The sequence below is a fragment of the Perna viridis genome, chromosome 10 (genome assembly GCF_037379345.1).
Source record: "Perna viridis isolate PV_CMFRI_1.1 ecotype Kerala chromosome 10, ASM3737934v1, whole genome shotgun sequence".
NCBI lineage: Eukaryota > Metazoa > Mollusca > Bivalvia > Mytilida > Mytilidae > Perna > Perna viridis.
In genome coordinates, this window is record NC_142454.1 from 29,901,940 (window position 1) to 29,923,734 (window position 21,795).

General features: G+C 33.1%; 3 protein-coding genes across 4 annotated transcripts in view; 1 reads left to right on the forward strand and 2 right to left on the reverse strand.

Moving 5' to 3' along the window:
- LOC148605307 (uncharacterized) overlaps positions 1 to 21,795 on the forward strand; it is a 60,232-nt gene that overhangs the window by 27,409 nt on the left and 11,028 nt on the right. Inside the window, exon 1 of one of the 2 annotated variants that reach the window (XM_088551197.1) lies at positions 17,383 to 17,451. The exons of the other annotated variant lie outside the window; for it this stretch is intronic. Within the exon in view, the coding sequence (XP_088407323.1) occupies positions 17,403 to 17,451 (49 nt within the window). The 5' untranslated portion in view covers positions 17,383 to 17,402. Of the gene's footprint in view, positions 1 to 17,382; positions 17,452 to 21,795 lie in introns of those variants that run through there. 2 annotated transcript variants of the gene reach the window in all.
- On the reverse strand, positions 972 to 13,308 carry LOC148605308 (uncharacterized). Its single transcript, XM_088551198.1, has 3 exons — positions 13,251 to 13,308; positions 3,496 to 3,705; positions 972 to 1,694 (listed from the first exon to the last, which is right to left on the reverse strand). The coding sequence occupies exons 1-3, from the start codon at positions 13,297 to 13,299 to the stop codon at positions 1,402 to 1,404; spliced, it is 552 nt and encodes a 183-aa protein (XP_088407324.1). The 5' UTR covers positions 13,300 to 13,308; the 3' UTR covers positions 972 to 1,401.
- LOC148605309 (uncharacterized) lies at positions 8,544 to 9,848 on the reverse strand. Its single transcript, XM_088550028.1, has one exon. The coding sequence runs from the start codon at positions 9,846 to 9,848 to the stop codon at positions 8,640 to 8,642; it is 1,209 nt and encodes a 402-aa protein (XP_088406154.1). The 3' UTR covers positions 8,544 to 8,639.

Here is a 21,795-nt window from a genome sequence, read left to right on the forward strand (position 1 = left end):
AACTTTCTACCGAAAAACATTCTGAGCAAATCCAGAGCATGATGCATAGATTAAATAATGGTCTTTTCAAATAGAGAAAGCATCCTTAGGTAAAATTATATTGTTAGATTGGTGTTTTTTTTACATGCATGTTTCTGATTTTTCCGATTTTGCCGGATTCTTACACTTCCACTTAAAATACAACGTTAATGGAGCTACCTCAAACATTTTTATAATTGGTTGGCTTGGTTACGAAATTACAGAGGCATTTTAGAGAAGGAGATAGACGAAAAACTGGGCATAGTATAAACAGCATTAAAAAGCAAGTGGACATGTCTGAGAACACACATAATAACTCATATATGGAAAAACAAAATGATTAAATAATATTTCTGTGATAAAAAATAATCCTGGTCCCAAGGGCCTGTGCTTCCGGTGTGTCAATACAATACTACCAGATCTACAGTGTCACCCGAATATTCTCCCAGGAACTGGTACAAAATATCATTAAGTGGGTTTGCTACGACACCAACCGCATTAATTCCAGTTTCTCTACGACAGCAAAACTTTACCGTATGTGCAGGTAAACCGGAAATTATTAACGTACATATAAAGAATAAATTATCATTTGCAAGTCACATGATCGCAATTCTATTCCCCGATTGGCCAAATACTGATAACCAGGGGCGTAGTTAGGCCTGTTTTATTTGTACGCAAAATTACGGCGAGGGGTCTGGGGGGGTGGGGGGTGGGGGGGGTCGCTCAAGGCCCCCAGTGAATCATTGCATAAAACCTTTATTTCATCTTTAAAATGTGTGTTTTTATTTTTTTTTTACTTGTTACTGCGTATTTGCGTATAGGCAGCTACGCCCCTGATAACTTAGTTGCGTTCGAAGTAAACTGTATTGAAAATCAACATTGCGTGCCATGCGTTATTTCCTGAATGTGATGTAGAAAATTATACTTAAAGAAAACATATTGTACTTCGTCGGCAATCTTTATTTTTAAGGATAGTACATGTTTACATGTTCAAATTATCACGAGGGACGATTGGGGACCCTTTGTAATACATTTTTAGCTCTATAAACGTTGGTTTTACATGTATAGGTGTTTTTCTTTTAATTTATCTATTTATTTTATTATTTGTTTCGTTGGTATGTTACAAATACATATATTTTTGTGGCAGTTGCGTTTCCTTCCACCTATATATTATTCTTCCTACATATTTATCTATTTTTTCTTCTTGTTGCATGAATATTTTTAGAAAAAAATATGAAAAGTCGTTTTCCAATCTGCAATAATCATATTGTAATTACGATATTATAGTAATACAAATTGTATATACATAATAATTCTAATCATCTTTATTAATGGTCCTCACAAATCTTACGTAAAAAACAAAACGAAATGTGACTCCGAAAATTATACCATGTCTTTAAGAAATGTAACAATCAGACAGCAAAACAAAATGGCATATGTAGGGTTGACGACATTCTCTGCGGAGTTAAAATTTTGCCACGCAGATGGCACTTCCGGTGTGTTGATACACATTAATCCATCCATACTGCTTTTATCAGCTTTATTTATATTAGCATGTAAACTAAATAGTTTGAACATATTGTCAGATTGATGGTTTAGGTAGTAGCAACCGCCCTCCGTTCTATTATCAACAATGAAACATCCTCGAATGTGCAAGTAACCAGGCGTTCCGTAGCCTGAAATTGAAACAAAAACGAATTTGTACAGTCATATTTAATACCACATTTTACAAAGAATCTTAATAATAAATAAAATCTTATTTGTTGATGTTTTTGAAATTCATTTTTTAATTTTAATTTCAATTACAGGCTGATTTCAATTCGAATTCGTTTTCCTGACCCATTGCTACAGGCCTGTACAATGTAATGCTTAAAGCACTGAACATAATTATATTTAATAATCAACGTCAGCAAACAGTCATGGCGTTTAATGTTTGATACCATGTCCCGATTGCTGGTACAACAAACCGTTGGCCTCGCATGCACTGCATGGTATCATTGACAAAATATTCAAAAGAACGTTAAATATGATACCATAACATAATTAAAGAGTTTGTGGTTGTATTATCAACTTGGTTCTGTATACTTATGGCAAGAAAAAAACATCAATATCCGGTTTGTACCTTTATTTTCAGGGGTTGCAAAACAGCATTATGGCAGCTTCATTTGCGTATACTTGTATATGTGCGATTGAGAGCCAATTTTTTTAAACCAGTCTCGGAAAATATTCGCTAATGTCGACAATTTAATACAAATTGAATCAAAGCTTTTCCAAGATAGGGTTGGCCATAATAGTCTGCAGTATGGCGCCCAGATGTTTACGAAAATTACGTAAGCAATATAACCCATAATTCTCGGGTCATAAAAATTGCAAAACGAAAACAAAACAAAACGAAACGAAAATAATTGATAAAAGAAAGAATCGAAACGGAAAAATTCGATAAAATGAGTCAAATCGTAATAACAACATAATTAAACGGTACAAATCGAAACAGAATGAAACAAAATTAAATTGTATAAAAGAAATCTTTTAAGACGTTTCGCAAATTATAAGAACCATTATGTTTATCAGTGCCGGACAATTCGAACCAAAGACATTTCGGACCATGACAACCAATAATTCCTTATGAATGACGAACATTTCGGCCAATGGTAAATCAGAGCTGACAAAAATGATCAAAATTGTTTTTAATTAATATTTCTTCGGGAGTGTTAAAAGGTTTCACTTTCATCACATTATAAAAACTAAGTTATCAGTTAAACTTTTATACAAATTTGTTTGATAGAAGATATATTCATACCTAAATCGATAAAAAATAATAATAAAAATAATAATAATAATAATAAATGAAAAAAAAAATATAATAAATAAAAAAAATTAAATTAAAAAAATCAAATAATACAAATTTGAATGTAACAGGTACGTGTAATTACATTCTTGTAGAATTGACAGACAGTATGAATGTGTTCATACATGTACGTGTAAATTAGCCTTCTTGTCGGTTGTTAAAAATAAACTATCCAAAAGTATCTTTACTTCATGAATGGCTTTAGAGAAAGTACTTTTAACATTTACAATGTATTTCTGATAACGGAAAAATATTTACGAATTTCTCTGTCAAAATAAGGTTACTCGTTGTACAAATTGCCGGTCGGGATTTATATAGTACGCATACTAAAGTTAGCCAGCTAGGGATCATGACTCATTCGGAATTACTCTGCCTTTTTGGTTAATTCAAATCACTGATGAAGTTCGGACCAGCTAAAACGCAAGATTCAAAGATATCAAAACTTGTGTTCATTTGAAAGGGTACATTATTGGGGCAAAAACTATACATGTATACCATACAGAGGTACAGAGATCAATGGGTGCTTATTACTTGAACAGGTATTCAAATGATTAATAAATAAAACATCCGGGTAGATGATTCTAGGATACAAAAATGGCCGTAGTATCCTAAAACTTCAAGGTGCTTACCTACAGTGTTATATCTAATATCAACGTCTCCGCATTTGTTCATTTTTCCTGGCCCTGGAATTTCACTGCAATTTTTCAATGACACACTCATCTGGACATCGTTTGCCCATGCGCATTCCGATTTTGTGAGCCAGCTCATGAATTTACCATTTACGATTTTAAATCTTGTATTGTCCTTTCCATGGAATGTACATGTTAGACATTGTAGTGCTAGAAATAAAAACACATCAAAGATATTGATATATATTGGATGGGGTAATTTTTAAACGTAAGAAAAATGTTACAAATGAACTGTACGTTGAAAAACTATAAGACAAATCGGTTATTGAAATTGAGTAATACACTTTTAATTAAAGGGTCAATTGAAAAGTCTTTCACGTCCAACTTCTTAACACCTGTATGATGATATTGGAAAGTATACCCGTGTCATTTCAGATATTATGTATTGCGAGTTAAGTTTAATTCATGTATGAAATGAATCCAGATGACTTTATATATATATATATCGTGCATATATTTGTAATGGTGAGGTACATGTATATATAATAATATTATTAAACTTCCAGATCAAATAGCCACCCTTCTCAGTGACGAATCCAAGGGGAGGATACAGGGAGTTAGCAACCCTACTTTTTATTGGAAAATTTGTCATTTCCAAGTGTAAAATTGACAACGAATGGAAACGAATGTCCTAAGATCCCCTTTTTTATGAGGAACCCCACCTGGCACCCCAAATTTTCAAAGTGTCTGAATCTGAATCCGTGTTTTTTTTTTTTTTTTTAAACCACAGTGCTCGAACCCTGAGCAGTTTAGGCAAGCGTGGACACTATATTAGTTTTTGAAACACAAAGGACTTACAAATTTTATGAACACAATACATTGTTTTGACACTATATTGTAAAAAATAAAATTAATTAAATTTTTTTAAATCAGACCAATTATAAAAAAGTCGGTTTTTGGAGTGTGATTCCACTGACCAATTAAAACTCGAAAAACATAAGAAATATCTTCATTTTCTATGCTAAATGCAGGCAAAGATTTTTATTTTTCGAAATCCGACCAAAAAATTAAAAAGTCGACTTTTTTCGGATTTTGCCCTCTTGCCTCTTATAACTCGAAAACCGCACGAGATAACTTAAGGACTATCGATTTCCAGAATATTTGGAATTTCCATATCTTCCTATGTCGTTAGGAAAATTCTAAAAAGGGGCCCCCTTACCGCTTATGTACCAACTTCGAGGTGGGTGGCTGGGACCAAGGTCCATTGGTCCATCTTGGGACTGGGATGAGATATAAGGACTACTTAAGGTCTATTGATTTCCAGAAAATTTTGAATTTCAATATCTTCCTCTGTCGTTGAAAAAAAAATAAAAATGGGGCCCCCTTACCAATTTCGAGGTGGGTGGCTGGGACCAAGGTCTATTAGTACATCTTGGGACTGGGATGATATTTTAGGCCTACTTATATATAATTAAGGACTATCGATTTCAATGAATGAATGATGAATACTTTATTTCTCATACATAAAGTACAGAGAAAATTCACATATTTTACATAAACATTTACAATGCATGTGTATACAGAGTATAAATAATCTAACCAGGAGGTACGACCTTGGACATAATTATTTTTACAAATTTTGCCAAGTTTGTTAATACAATAACATCTTTAGAATTAAACAACTGGTTATATTTTAATACATTAACCCTTGTATGAAAGTGATTTGAAAGAAATTTTCTTCTTTCTTCATTGAAGAAGTTGCACTCAAAAATGTAATGAAATTCATCTCCAATGTCATGACTTTCACATAAAGTACACAAACGTTCATTTCTAGGTGTATTTCTCCACCTACCCGTTTCGACAGGCAAACGATGTGACCCACATCTAAATCTACATAATAAATGCATAAAATAAGGAGGTAAAATTGAAAAATAATTTTCAAAACATAATTCAGTCTTGAATATCTTATAACAATAACACTTTGATGAATTTGAAATTTCTGAAAACCAATCTTGTTTAAATTGATCTTTCAATCTCAATTCAACACTTTTTGCAATCCATTCTGGATTGAATTGATTTGGTGATGTCCAAACATTTGACATACCACAACTATCAAAAATATTTTTCATAAAAACTATCCATTTACTATTAAATCCATAGTTAGCAAAATTGATATACAGAAACTTATACAGAATTGAAGAGAATTTGTTATCTTCTCTACCCTCTAATCGGCACCAAAACTTAACCATACGTATCTTAACTGCCAATGAGAGTGGAAATCTTCCCAATTCCCCATATATAATAATATTTGGTGTAGAAAGCTTCAATCTGGGTATAGTCTTGCAAAAGCGCAGATGCACTTGCTCTAATAAGTCAATATTCTCAAAACCCCAAATTTCTGACCCATAAAGTAATATAGGTAATATAGCTCTGTCAAACATCTCTAGTTGACATTCAATAGATATATTATTTCTACGACAATTCTGTATTAAGCTGTACATAGCTTTAATAGCTTGTTCTTTTAAAAACTTTCTAGTGGTAAAAAAAGAACCACTTCTAGCAAAGAAAACGCCCAAGTATTTATAGCTTGTAACTTTTTCTAATTCTTCGCCATTTAAATAAAACTTTTCGTCATCTCTTTGTCTACCTTTTCCAAAGATAAGAATTTTCGTTTTACCAACATTTATCTTCAATTTCCATATCTCACAATAGTCTGAGAAGTTATTTAACATCAATTGTAAATCTGCTCCAGACTCAGATAACAAAATAGAATCATCAGCATATAACAATAACAATATCTTGACATACATCATCAACTCATTTTCAATATCTCTTTCGATAGATTCTAGACCTTTCACGTTACAGGATTCTAGATATGATTGTAAATCATTTAAGTATAAAGAAAACAAGACAGGTGATAGATTTTCACCTTGTCTAACTCCTATTTCGCACTTGAAAATATCTGAACATTCATTATTATGTCTAATATATGATTTCACATTATCATACATATTCTGAATAATACACAAAAATTTTCCGCTTATACTATTACCAATCAATTTATAAAATAAAGAGTTTCTGTGAATAGAATCAAAGGCTTTTTCAAAATCGATAAAAGCACAATGAAGTTTCTTTCTTCTCATCGATATAAGTTCGAAAAGAGCATATAAAGAAAAAATATGATCAGTTGTGGCGTAGCCACTTCTGAATCCAGCCTGATTTTCATGTAATAAAGACAAATCTTCAATAAATTTGTTCATTCTAGTATTTAGTATAGAAGTAAAAATTTTACCAAGACATGACAATAAAGTAACTGGTCTATAATTCCTTGGATCCAACTTATCCCCTTTGTTCTTATAGATAGGTATTACTATACCCGTCAACCATGCCTCAGGCACGTGACCTGTATCAAAGATCAAATTAAATAACAATACAAGTATATCACTCAAAACATTAAAAGATGCAGCAATATATTCATTTATAACACCGTCATCACCAGATGACTTATTATTTTTAGCAGACTGCACTGCTTTACATATTTCGTCTTTGGTAATTATATCATTTAAAATCATATTATTTTCTATATCAATATCATTATCGATAATATAATCATGTTGACTATCAGTTTTATTTCTATTAAGTTCCTTAAAAAATTCAAATAAATCATCAAGTGGAATATTAGTACTCTCTCTTCCACTTCTACGGCGGAAAATTTTCCAGAAATCCTTCGGTTTATTCAGTCTCAGATGCTTCATCTTTGCTTGCATCTCCCTATTGAATCTGGCAATATTCTCATCCATAACTTTTTTATAGTGAGTTTCCGCCATTTTCAATCGGGTTCTGAACAAACATGAACCATACTTTATATAAAGTCGCTTCGCTCTGCGAAAATCTTTCCGAGATTTCCTGCAATCTGTATTAAACCATAACGCACGCGATTCACGAAATCGAGAATTTTTTCTGAAATCGGATATACCGAAAGTATGCTCCGCAGCATCTATTATAATACTCGTAACTTCTTGTGTAAAATGATCAACCGATTCTTTATCAACTAACTCGTCATTATCAACCGCGTTAAGCATACAAGTATATAAAGACTGAATCCTAATATGATCTAGATTTCCTTCAAATTCTTGCCTTTTATCTGGGTCCCATCTCCTTATCCTTGATTTTGGAGCCACATTTTTCTCTCGAGTCTCTTCGGAGAACTTGTTTGACTTCAACGACAAGGCCAAAGGAGAGTGAACATCAGACAATAGGGAACTAAATTCCATAACTTCAAAGTTTTGAACAAGGTACAAAAATTTTCCTGTGCTACAAATATAATCAACAACACTGCTATTCTTACAAGTAGGATTTCCAACTGAATCCTTTCCAACTCTTCCATTAAATATAAATACATTATTATTTCTGCAAAATTCAATATATTTTCTGCCATATGAATTTACAACAATATCTGGGTTATTTCTTTTCATATTTAATCCCATTTCTTTAAGGACAATAGCTTCATTAAGTTCATTTATATCTAAAATGTTTTCAGTAAAGAAATCATCTATAACTGCTTGTTCAATAAAATCACATAAATTACCCGTCCTAGCGTTCATATCGCCCAAAAGACAAACAAATTCATAAGTTCTATTAATATTTTGAAACTCTAGTTCAACTTCTGAAAAAGCATCAACTGTAGCATAAATACTACCCTCGGGTGGTATATAAATTATACCAAAAATAACATTATGATCAGTTTGTAAAACTTTCTTATCTAAACTTAACCACAATACATACGAACTATCTGTATTAATAACTTTTACAAAGTCCTTTAAATACTTTCTATAGCCTAAAGCTATTCCTCCAGATTTATTCTTATATCTCTTTCTATTTTTACATTCAAATACAAAATCGTCATTACTAATGTCATCGAAATCGTCAAGTTTAGTTTCAGTAAAACAAACTAAATCGAAATCATTCAACAGTGATCTAAATTCAGGATAATTTAATTTTGTTTTTATCCCGCATACATTTAAACACAGTAACTGCAAATTCTCTTTATTGTTTACAAAGGAATGCCTCTCACTATCAAGGTCGTCGTCTTCGCTTGACTGGCACAGTTCATGATCATTGTCCGTTAATCCTCCACGGTTTACCTAACCATATCGAATTGGTTCAAAGTCCGGGTCGTCGTACTTCTGAGATTTCGGTCGCGCACCTTGTTGTTCGTATCTCGCTCTCATCGCTCTGTCGTCTATTTCCATATCCGGGTCCGTCCGCCTATGCAGGATAAATTGTCTTCCATCAATAATAAGTTTATCGCGTCGGAAAAACGCCTTCTTCTCTTGCTCCTTGGCCTCTTTGTAGTAAGGCCAGAGTTCCTTCCGGCGATCATTTATCTGCTTCGGGAATTGCTCATTAATGCTAAACGCAGTACCTTTCAGATTTGTAGCACTTTTTCTAACTGTTTCATGGTCATTAAATGTTTTAAACCTGCATACAATTGGTCTCGGTTTCTTATCTTTCCTTCCAAACCTATGAGCCCTCACAAATTCTATTGGTGCTTCGAATTTCAGCTTCTCCGTCATAAACGTTTTTATGATAGTCCCGGTTTCATCGCTCTGTTCGTCTTCGTTTGATTCGGGTATGCCTGCGAAAACTAGATTCTCCCGCATTGAACGGGTCTGTAAATCAATGTGCCGTTCTCGCAGCTCTGCTAGTTCTCTAGAAAGCCTGTTAACGTGCATGTTAACTTCACTGTGACTTGTTTTAATTTCATGTATCTCACTTTTTATGTCAGCACTTTGCTTTAGACTGGTCTCATATTTATCATTTAGAAAACTGATACTTTGTTCCATATCTGCCACTCGTTTCGTCACATCATCCACATTCGTCACCAACGTGTTCATAGTAGATTGAAATTTGTTCAGTTTATCAGACACTGAATCCAAAATAGATAATTTGTTGAATAACTGTTCTACTTTATTGGTGAGATTATCAATTTTGATACTTTCATTCGGATGACTTAGGACTGGGCTGAAGACGGGTTGTGGTGTAACTGTTGGGCCTTGTGGTGTATACGGGACATTATAGTAGCCATGCACCGGAGAACTTTGGTTTAGGTTTGGGTTTGGTAAGCCTTGGTATTGTTGAAATACTGGCGTGTTAAAGTTCGGAGGTATCGAGCTTACTGCATTCATGATTAAGAAGGGTTCTCTATTTATGTCGATAGCCTTGTTTATGTTTACATTGGCGTCGTGATTACAGTTCTGTTTACCTGGTTTTTCACCTGTATGTCCACTTGTGTTTTGTGTATTCGATGTTTTACGTTTCTTTCCATTTTTGTCGTTGATATTCGAATTCATATATTCCCGGAAATCTTCTATCACATAATTCACACCGATTTCAAAATAAATTCTGCTTCCAAATGTCTATTTATTTATATTTTTGTTCCTCAGAATTCAGGTCGACCATTCTACTCTACACATGCGCACACATCGCATATTAAAAAATGTGGCTGATTTTGCAATATTGCAAAGGGATATTTTAATATTACAAATTTATTTTCTGATATTACAAATTCAATTTGTAATATTACAAAATGTGTGATATTTTTTAATATTACTAAATCAGAAATTTATATTTGTCCACTTTGGCTTGCCATATCACACCTCAGTTTTCGAATCTGTATTTTATCAGGATAATGTAGTAGCAATGGATTGGTAGTTTGACTTTGTTTACTATTGACAAACAATTTGAATTTTATTTCTCCGTGTAAAGACTACAATTTATGTTGTTGAATGAAAAACTTCACTGAAAAAAACCTCAGTACTATTAAAATGGTAACTAATAATTGTTTATTAAACCGTAAGTTAAGAACACAATCAAGCGTGAATCACTCTTGAAGCTCCAAATATCCACAAGGATTTGTGGATTATTGTAAGGCATTTACATTATCTAAATATCTTTGTTAGGCATTCGTTTATTATCTTAAATGAAGCATTAAAATAATTAATTTACAAGTTACCGCTTTCTATATGTATATCTAATTTTATTGTGTGCATCAAAACAAGTCTTCACTGTGGTCTGATCTAGTTTGATTCTCAATGTACATTGTGTAAAAAACTCGGAAAATTAAGAAAATAACGGAAAGATTTTGCGATTTCAGAACTACCACAAAAGTGATTAATACATCTCAAACGGACAATATAAAGCACTAACACAGTTTACATGTACACTTTACATACATCTATGAATATCAATACGAATTTCGAATTTGGTAAAATTAGTATACTATCCGAAAGCAAGGAAGGATTGATTAAAAGAAAATACTAAAAATAATTCTGAACAATTTGGATATTTGATTATAAATCGGACTTTGTTAATAACCCACTTAACTTGTATTACGACGAGTAACAAAAACAAGGGAAATTATACCTTATAGTCATTAGCAGATCCATAAGGCGGAGTCGAATCCCCCTTTTTGTTGGAGTATTTTGTTAATTCCGTGCAAAATTTGTCAAAACATGAGCAAATAGCCTGGATCCCTTTTTTCGGGAAACCATCTAGAGCCCCCTTTTTAAAAAAAATCTAGACCCGGTCCTGCCATAGATAGTACTTTTGAAGACAAAAAATATAACAATATTTAAAAAAATCTACCGATTTTTATTCCTACTTTAAATTAACGTTTTCCTTATATGAATACCTTAATTCAAATTTTGAACGCACCGCTCACGAATATTATTGACGGCTAAGTTATCAGCGGCTAGCTTCCATGCGGGCTGGTATTGACGGCTAGACTATTTAATAAAAGTTTCGTTTTCATAAAAACAACCGTTTCAATCATCTTCCTCTATTTGAAAATGTGTTACTTAAATTACGTATAGAACGTGAAAGGTCGAATTTAGCACAATATGTGAAAGTGTTCAATGGCAAAGTACTTTCAGCGATTGTTTGATAGCTTTTTTTTCACATAGTTAAAAAAAACAGATAATATAAAACATAACATGAGCAAGTCTGTGTGCAATTTGTAGGCAGTGGATGCCCATATTCCTGAAGGTTTATCAAAAGAACAAGGGAAGGTTTATATTAGTACAGACACACAGTAGAAAATTAGGACGTTATGAAATGGTGGTTAAACTTACGTGTAAGATTTTGTAAGAATCGAAAAATTAGAAATATGATTGATTGATTGATTGTTGGGGTTTAACGTCCGAGCAGCAATATTTCAGCTATATTCAGACAATGAACATGAAATGGATGATAAAATGAATATGAATGATGATGAAATGAAAAAACGGGATGGCACACAATGATAATAGGGTCGACAAATTTAGATTGCCACTAGTTAAAGGGAGGGATGGGTAAGGTCAGACAATTTAGCCTCTTGTGGCGGAGCGCAAAGGCTTCTACTCCTATCGAATACCACAGTAGGGTTCTTTAACGTGCAACACGGTGCACCACTATGGTTGCGGTCAGGTTTCCCGTATTATAGCCTGACAACCCCAGCATGTAACACGCCAGGGGTACCCCATTCCACCACCTAGGGCACACATCCCAGTTGCTCTGTGGGCAAAGCGCCTAGCCCCGGCTAGGTTTCTGAGCACTATTTAGTCGCCTTTTACGACAAGCTTAGCACTGCTGCAGGCCTATTCTTTTAACACCCGGACTTGCATGGGGAAAAATTAGAAATATCACAAATATGCATGTCAAAACCCATTTTCAATTTCTCTATTTGAAAAGAACACTATTTGATCTCTGCATCGCTGGATTTGTTCAGAATTTTTTTGACAGAACTATCTGTCCTTGGAATGTTCATTTTCAGTGTATTTCAATTAATTTTAACTGAATTTACTAAAGTAAAGTGAATAATATTGTCATTTTTCCTTGATGATGATGGTGTAAAAAGTCAAATGATTGCATGAGTTTTCTTGCAATGTTTTACCCACTGCCTGATTCTTACAGAGACTGACACTTCAAAGTATTTAATACTATGACTATAACTCCTGTTATTGACAAACAAAATATGGCAACCGTAATAACTGATACACTTAATATATTTTGAGTTTTTAATTTAGATTCTCGGAAATTTCATGTAGGTAGCTTGATTTGAAAGCGTATATTTTATGAACTAGCCGAATAAGTTAAAAATCATGATCGAATTTTTGGGACCTTATTGACTTTGCTCTGTTTCTTCCGCTCAGGAATTTGTCCGACCTGTTTATCAGAAATCGTAAGGCGCACTCTTACGAAACTTCGTATACATGCATGTATGCGGTACCACCTAAAGTTGTGTGCAAGCGTATCTAACGATATGTTACTCGTTGCCATGGAAGCCTACTTCCCGCCAAAAAAAAAAGAAATTCTCCGGCTAGGATGCAATTTGGTTTTAAGGGTAAAAATGACATGGCAAGTAAAAATTTGCTTGTGTTTTGAGAAGATCAAATTTATCCTAAATTGAATGCAATTTGGCTCCAGTTTGGTGTCATAGATAAGCCGGTCTTTAGGAGCCCATCATGATCTTTCAGATCACATTCTTTTCTTGTTATTCATTGTAATTCCTATTGTGTGGGAAACAAGGGTTATAAAATTATCAAATGCAGCTGAAATGACGTTTCTTTATTGTCGCAAAGTCTCTGGTTCCATCAGTGACTAATAAGCGAAGTACACAATGATAAAGTCTCCATAAAAAATGAAAAAAAGTTAACATAACATTTCAAAATATTATCCGGAAAAGCAATCTCTATAAATTATTGAAACATACTCACCCACTGCGCCTTGTATGACAAAAAGTAGGAAACAACACGTTGGGGCCATTTTGTTAGAATTGACCACGTGCATGGATACATATGATTATATACATGTACAAATTTTAATAAGATTAATCCTCATTGGTGAGTACATTTTATGCGCGCCAACGAAATGGACAATGAAAAAATTGCTCGTGATGACCATTCCCGACGATCATATTAACAAGATCAAATAGGCTAAGTACTAGTACTACGGACAGGTATGAAAAGTTGCTTTAGTTCTCGAGTTTAATGGGCCTAGAGGGTATAATGCTATATCATATGTCAATGGAAAGATAAATCAATGTAGTTTTTGAAGATCGTATTTATCCAAAAGGGGGGGGGCGGGGGCTGCGGGCCCACCCCTTTTGAAAAAAATTGTTAAAAAATTGTGTGTGATAAATCTTGAAAAACACTCACTTCTTGATCCTCACCGGTGATATTATCAAGAAATTTTTTGCCCCCCCCCCCCACCTATAACTCTGGAAACTCTGGATCCGCCACTGTTTTCTGCTATTTTGTATTAATTAGAGGAGGGGTCATAGATCAATCGACCCCAATATACTTTAATAAGTAATTCAAGTGAAATCGTTTATTGTAGGTATCGGAAAATAAGAAGCATGTAAAGATAAAATGAATACCAATTCAAAAATGTAAAAAAAAAACTTTTTCCGACAAAAGTTGACTTTTTAATCAGAGTAAACTGCCTCTAAAACTGGTTGCATTTTAGTGCATTTTCAATGATTAAGAGATAATATGACATCGTAGAATATTACAACATATATGCAAATATAACGAATAATATAAACACAACGTTCACGATTCGATTTGCAACATGAGCTTTGCAAAATGAGTTTCAAATTGCAAATTTTCACGTATTTTTGGCATTCACCACGTTGAATGACAAATATAGATTGATATGAGTTTTATTGAAACCGAGTCTTGAAAACGTTTCAAGTGACGTTATAAGTAATAGAGCTTCGAAGCGCTTGGCAAAATTGGATACACAAGGTTACAAAAGGAGATTCATTGTTTCAGAAAGATGCTTGAATAAGACAAAGTTGTTCCGCAAATAAATGAAATTAGTGTTTCGACATTAAATTTAGGAAATGAAAAGCTTTAGTTTGTACTTGATGTGCTATGCGCGAGTGCAGTGATTTCTTTCGATAAAAATGAACACTATACTCGGAGTTGCGGCTTTGCTACTATGTGTATTTTGCCTCTTCCCTAAAAGTTTGTTTTTAAGTAATTATTGTGTTTTTCAAATGTGAGAGTTAATGATTTTATAAATTGATATAATATTGAAATTTAATAGTTTCTCTCAAGATGACGCTTTTCAATTGTACAAAAATATATATGGGCGATTTTTAAAAGTTTGCGGCATTTTTAAGATGGTCCCTCTGAACAGACTTGTTGGTTTAGGGGTTACAATATCGAATAAACGGCGTATTTTTCCAATCGTAACCACTCGGCCTTTATCTTACGAAGAAGGATTCATGTTAACAAAATGAACGAGTCATTCTCAACAATTATTAGTGCTAGAGGAATGGTATTTGGTCAGTGCATTTATCTTTGGTTGAACAATGTAAGCAACATCCATACAAAAAATAAGACGCATTTACAAATATCGTCATGAACTACTCTGTATAAAGTTCCGTTAAAATCACCGCGACTTTATGTATTGAAAGGATGAAAATTTGTAAGTGCATTGATGTATGGTACTAAGCAATATCCCTACCGGTATAGATAATCTGGACTTACATTTTCTGCATGATTTACTGTATAAATGCATGATATTGGATCTAATAGGACAACAACATCCATACTATATATTTCCACTTACGATATTAATAAAAAAAATTCTGCAAGAGAGTCATAATGAACAGACCCTGGAATACCAATAAAAGAAGACAGAATTTTAATAGTACTAATACTTCGAACTCTCCAACTTCAAAAATACGTTCTAATTTAAGTTTTAAATCTATATCTATTTACTTTTCATTCCTTATAAATTTGAAGTTTCCCTCAAATATGCCAAATGAATGGCATCAGCTTTTTTAAAAAGCTAATCTTGTAACTAATATTTACATGTATAATACTAAAATTGTAAAATACGGAATCAATTCCCAGAGCAACCTGTTCTGTTTCCGAACTGTTGGTATAACATAAAAGTATGAATATTATCCAAAGTAACTTTTTGTACACGATCAATGCGTTAAGTGCTTTTCAAGCAGATAGATAAAAGCTTGAAATATGTTTTTCTACTCTTCAATAATTGAGCTCTCAACAATGTTCGTTTTAAGGAAATTGGAACGAAGCATCCGCCTACAGTCAATACAAAACACGAAAAATACAAAAATAGTCATAATTACGAATAATATATATAAATTAAAAGAATTAATTCGCAACCCAGGCTTGATAAAAAAATGGAGGATTTAGACCAAGGGTTCGTTGGTAGGATATCAATTTTAACGCCTTTTCTCTGTTTTTCCTTAAGCGCCCGTCGATCTGTTTTTATATAAATGATGTCATTTCGGATTTATACGAAGGAGGGAAACTCTGGCATTGCTTAAAAGTCATCTAGTATGTGATGGTAAAAAAGTACAAAGATTTTTTGTTAATGGATTATTTCAAATGAAATCGATCTCTACTAATCATATAGACTGATAAAAAAGTTATGAGTGGCTTATTTCCGATTTCTTGCTTTTACATCATCTTTACTAGGCAAGAGTTACGGTCCTGTCCCTCCTCTTGCTTGAGTCTATTGCGTCTGACCTTCCTTAACGACAGGTTTTTGCATTAAAAAAATTGGAGTTTTGACCAGGAATCTGGTTTGTTTTTATCAACTCGTTTAGTATAATCGTTCAGAGCAATGGCGGATCCAGAGAGGTTGCAGGGGGTTGGCACCCCTTTTTATTGCAAAAACTTGTCATTTTCATGTATAAAATTGGTAAATAATGACCCCGGCTGTCATCCATCCTTTTCAAAGTGTGGATCCGCCCCTGCAGAGGATATTGCATTACAACCACCAGCCTGGTGCACAGCCAAACATCGTAAGACATAAATATTGTGATAACATGCTTGTACATGCACATGCTTCCCAGAAAAGTTCAAAGTTCACAGTCTATGTGTTGTCAATTTTTTACAAAATTCCAGCCTTGTCATGAACCCCCGAGTCGCATTTTTTTGTTGTGTTTTGCTTTGTTTTGTTTTGCTTTGTTTTGTTTTTTTTTTTTAGAATCCATGGTTCATGGTTAAATCTTAAACGTTGTATTTGAAATCCACGCATATCAAGACAAATTCAAAAAAATAAATGTAGGAATTTTGTATGTACAACAATTAATCTCAAAATCTTATTAATAAGTCTTGTCGCCAAAATGTAAGGTAGACTATACTTTACATGTGTCTCTGTTCAAAAACAGCCATGAAACTAGACAAATTGTCCGGAAACGATATCGCGTTATACAATTTTAGTACTATTAATAGTTTAAATATGTAAAATTTGCAATTTCAAACCCATTTTGCAAAGCTAATGTTGCAGATCGAATCGAGAACGTTGTGTTTATTTAATTTGTAATTCAGTACAGAATATTTAGGTATACATCGTATGATTCTACGGTGTCTCATTATCTCTTAATCATTGAAAAAGCACTAAATTGCATCAAATTTTAGGGGCTTTTTTGACAACTTTAGTCGGAAAAAGTTCTTTTTTTACATTTTTGAAATTCTATACAAATGATCTCCACAGGTTTTGTTTGTTTTCCGATACCTGCACTGAATGATTTTACTTACATTACTTATCAAAGTGTACTGGAGTCGACTGATCTTTGACCCCTCTACTGATTAATGCAAAATGGAAGAAAACTTTACCACTTTTCAGTTAGAAAAGAATGATATTCAAAAACTACACTGATTTATCTTTCTATTGACATATGATATACATTTGTAGCCGTATACCCTCTGGGCCCATTAAAGTCTGTTCACAGCACTATAATTGCTAGTGTGATCAAAACGGGCAACAAGGGGAAACCCCCTGTCCATTTCGTTTGGCATGCGCGCATTCAATACACTCGCCAATGAGTATTAATCTTACCAAAATTTGTATACAATCTGGACACTCACTCCGACAAAATGGCCCCAACGTGTTGCTTATTACTTTTTCTCATACAAGGCGTAATCGGTGAGTATGTTTCAACTATTTTAAGCGATTACTTTTTCCGGAAAATATTTTGAAATGTTATGTTAGCTTTTTTCAATTTTGTTTGCAAACTTTATTATACTGTACTTCGATTCTTAGTCAGAGATAGATCCAGCGACGTTATTTTAGCTGCATTTTATAACCTTTGTTACCCATTTAATAGGAGAAACCATGAATTACAAGAGATGAATATGATCTGTAGAACCACGAAGGGCTCTCAAAACCGGCTTATCCGTTTCCCCCTATAAACCTAATTTCATTCAAATTGGAGTATTTTGAAACTTTAGCGGGAAAATCAGTAGCCATGGCAACATCGACTTTTGAATCTTGTCAAAACATATAATTTGCATTGCCATGTCATTTTTACCCTAAAAACAAAACTTCATCCATGCAAATCGGAGATTAAGTTTTTTGCGGAAAAAGTCGGTTTCTATGGTAAATGGAAAGATATCGTAAATGTAGATACGCTTAGACACAACTTTTGGTGATACAAGTGTAGCGCATACGTGTGCAAGGTTTTGTAAGACTCTGCCTTACGGTTTCTGAGAGCCTGGTTGATTATTTCGGAGCGGATGAACTTCGATAATTTTAAGCGACCTAAATGAAATTTCCGAATTAATAACTCAGAATGAATGAACTTTATTCTCATAAACTACACATAGTAACAGAAAAAATGTATTCAAATTACAAGCAATAGATATATAAATAAGCACATGTGTGAACAACATATTTAGTTATTAGCTAGGAGGACTGCCCCGTGCAGGTCCGGGTGTCAAAAGAATAGGCCTGCAGCAGCGCTAAGCTTGTAGTATAAGGCGACTAAACAGTGCTCAGAAATCTAGCCGGAGGCTAGGCGCTCTGCCCACAGAGCAACTGGGATGTGTGCCCCAGGTGGTGGAATGGGGTACCCTTGGCGTGTTACATGCTGGGGTTGTCAGGCTATAATACGGAAAACCTGACCGCAAACCATAGTGGTGCACCGTGTTGGGAAAGATGCCACGTTCCTCGCACGTTAAAGAACCCTGCTGTGGTATTCGATAGGAGTAGGAACCTTTGCGCTCCGCCACAGGAGGCTAAATTGTCCGACCTTACCCATCCCCCCTTTTTCCAGTGGCAATCAAAATTTGTCGACCCTATTATCCTTGTGTCCCATCCTTTTTTTCATTTCATGTTCATTTTATCATCCATTTCATGTTCATCGTCTGAATATAGCTGAAATATTGCTGCTCGGACGTTAAACCCCAACAAACAAACAAACAAACACATTTATGATTTTTATAAATCTACATAGTTTATCTACATTATCTGTAGAATCAAACAATCTGTTAAACTTGAAAGTATTTGGATTTTTTTCCGGTAGAATTTTTTTCCTTGCAGCTTTTAACGAGCTGCAAGACAGTATATAATGATACTCATCATCAATGTCACCCGAGCCACAAAGATGGTAAAGTCTGCCATTTCTAGCCACACCGTGCCTTCTTTAAGTCGCGACTGACAATCGGTGAATTCCACATCTAAATTTACATAATATATACATTATGTTATAAGGCAATGCATCAATGTAATGCTCAAATTTTACTTCACTTTTAAAAATTCTATAACATAGATATTTTGGTGAAATATGTATCTGTGACAAACAGAATTGCTTAAACTGGTCTTTAAGTATTTGTTCAATATTTTTTATACCCATTTATCAGCATGCTGATAAACCCACATCTTTGACATGCCACAGTTATTAAGTATATCTTTTATATACATCAACCATTTATTTTCTAAACCATAGTTATTATAATATATTAACAATTATAATCTATATAACAAGTCCGATATTTTACTATCTTTGTCATTCAAAAGTCTACCCCAAAAAATAATCATACGTACTTTTTGCGCTTGAAGCAATTGGATACATTCCAAGCTCTGCATAGAAAATAAAATCAGGTGTCAATTGTCCTAATGCAACAACATCTTACAAAATTTAAGTTGAATACGTTCTAAAATGTCCATTATTTTGAATCCCCAAATTTCAGATCCGTATAGTAAAATAGGAAACACTGCTTCTTCGAAAAGGTCTAATTGACATTCAATAAATAGATTATTTTGTCTATCTTTTTTTTTTCGAAATTGCATACATAGCTTTTGTACCTTGGTCATTTATTTTCGTGTTCTCAGAAAGGGACCACTTCTGGCAAAAATATACCAAGATATTTATAATCTTTAACTATCTCTTATTCATTTTTTCTTAAGAATTCTTCCATAAGAAAATATTAGAACTTTTGTCTTCCCAGTATTTATTTTCAATGGTCAATTTTCACAGTAAATAGCAAATTTATTCAACAAAACAGTTCTGCTGTCTGCTAGTAAAACAGTGTCATCAGCATATACATGTAACAATAAAAACAGTAAGTTCATTTTCTAAATCCGAGCTAATTGATTCTAGGCCATTTAGATTTGCTCTTTCCGGATAATCTTGCAAGTCATTAAGATACAATGTAAATTGAAAATAAAGCAGGGGATATATTTTCGCCTTGGCGAACACCAATCTCACATGGGAAAAAAATCTGATTTTTCATTATTGTGAACTACACGTGATTTAATATTTCTATACATATTTTGAATAACTCGGAAAAATTTTCCTCTTATTATTATTATTCAAAAGCTTAACTTAAAGTAAATTTCTCTGTAAAATGTCAAATGTTCTTTGCAAGTCAATGAATTTAGTATAATATAGTTTTTTTTCCTTCAATTTCAGCAGTTCAAACAAAGCATAAACAGAAAATATATGATCTTTTGTGGTATATCCGTGTCTATAGCCTGCTTGATTTTTCATGTAAAATTAAAAGTTGATTCAAATAATCGCTCAATCTGTTATTCAAGACTGAGGTAAAGATTTTCCCTATGCTAGACAATAGTGTTATTGGTCGAAAATTTTTCGGATCAGACTTATTCCCTTTATTTTTAAATACTGGAATCACATTTCCAAAAAGCCATGCTTCAGGCAACAAGCCTGTATTAAAAATCAAATTAAACAACTGTAAGTACAGATAAATCATATTATCAGTAGATGAACAAATATATTCATTAATTAAATGTTCATCATCTGGTGCCTTGTTATTTTTAACACCTTTAATAGCTTTAAAAATTTCATCCCTTGTAAAACTATGATTCAAGAACATATTCGATTCTTCAATATCATTTCCATATTCTGTGGCTAAATTTGAAGCATCAATTATTTTTATTAATTTCTTTAAAAAAAACATCAAATAAAGTTCCAATGTCTATATCTGATTTTAGCTTCTTTTTTTTTTTTTTTTTTTTTTAAATTTTCCAAAATTCATGTGGATTCTTGTTTCTCGTACTTTCCATGTGTTGTTTCAATGTTTGATTATAATTACGAATACTAGTATCCATACATGTAGTTACCTTATAACATTTTTCACTACATTTCAATCTTTCTTTAAATGTATTAAATCCATAACGTTTATGCAATCGTAAAGATTTTCTATATTCTTGTCTGCTCTTTCGGCAATTTTTATCAAACCAATCTTTGGTATTACCTTTCTTTTGCATTTTTCTTATACGCCAAATGTTTTCTTGGCAGATTCAAGTAAAACATTACAGATGTCATAAACAAGATCATTTTTATTTGTTTGTTCTACAATATCAATATTTTCACTTTTCAATAAAATACAAAGTCATGACAATATCTCATCAACTTGATTTCTATGAATATTATCATTGAAATCTTTCCACTTTCCAATACGTTCTACGGAATTCTCAGCTGTGGCGTCTCCATTTGTATATGTATTTGTAACTATCTCATTTTTGCTATCGATTTCGATGATCAATGATGGATGAACATCCGAGAAAAGTTTGCTAAAATTCAAAACTTCAAAGTCACTTATTTTGTGAATAAAAGTTCCTGAACATATACCGTAGTCAAATACATGTACACTTGAGTTTTTACTGGTCGGTCTACCGATACAATCTGCATACATTCGACCATTTAAAATGAACATAATTATTATTGTTTTTACAAAAAATAATCAACTGTCTAACATAAGCATTTACAATATGATCAGATGAATTACGATGTTTTAAGATACCCAAAATCATCTTATACATGAATATCAGAAAATTCACTAAAATAGGCTAATTCATGAACAAATCTATCATCAAAATCATTTATTTCAAAGAAAGCATTTAGTTTCCCAGTTCTACTATTAAAATCATCACATAAGCATACATTGTATATAAGAAGACTCATTTTGTAAATCATGAAACTCAATCTCTATTTCAGATATGGCATCATCTATAATAGCGTATCTG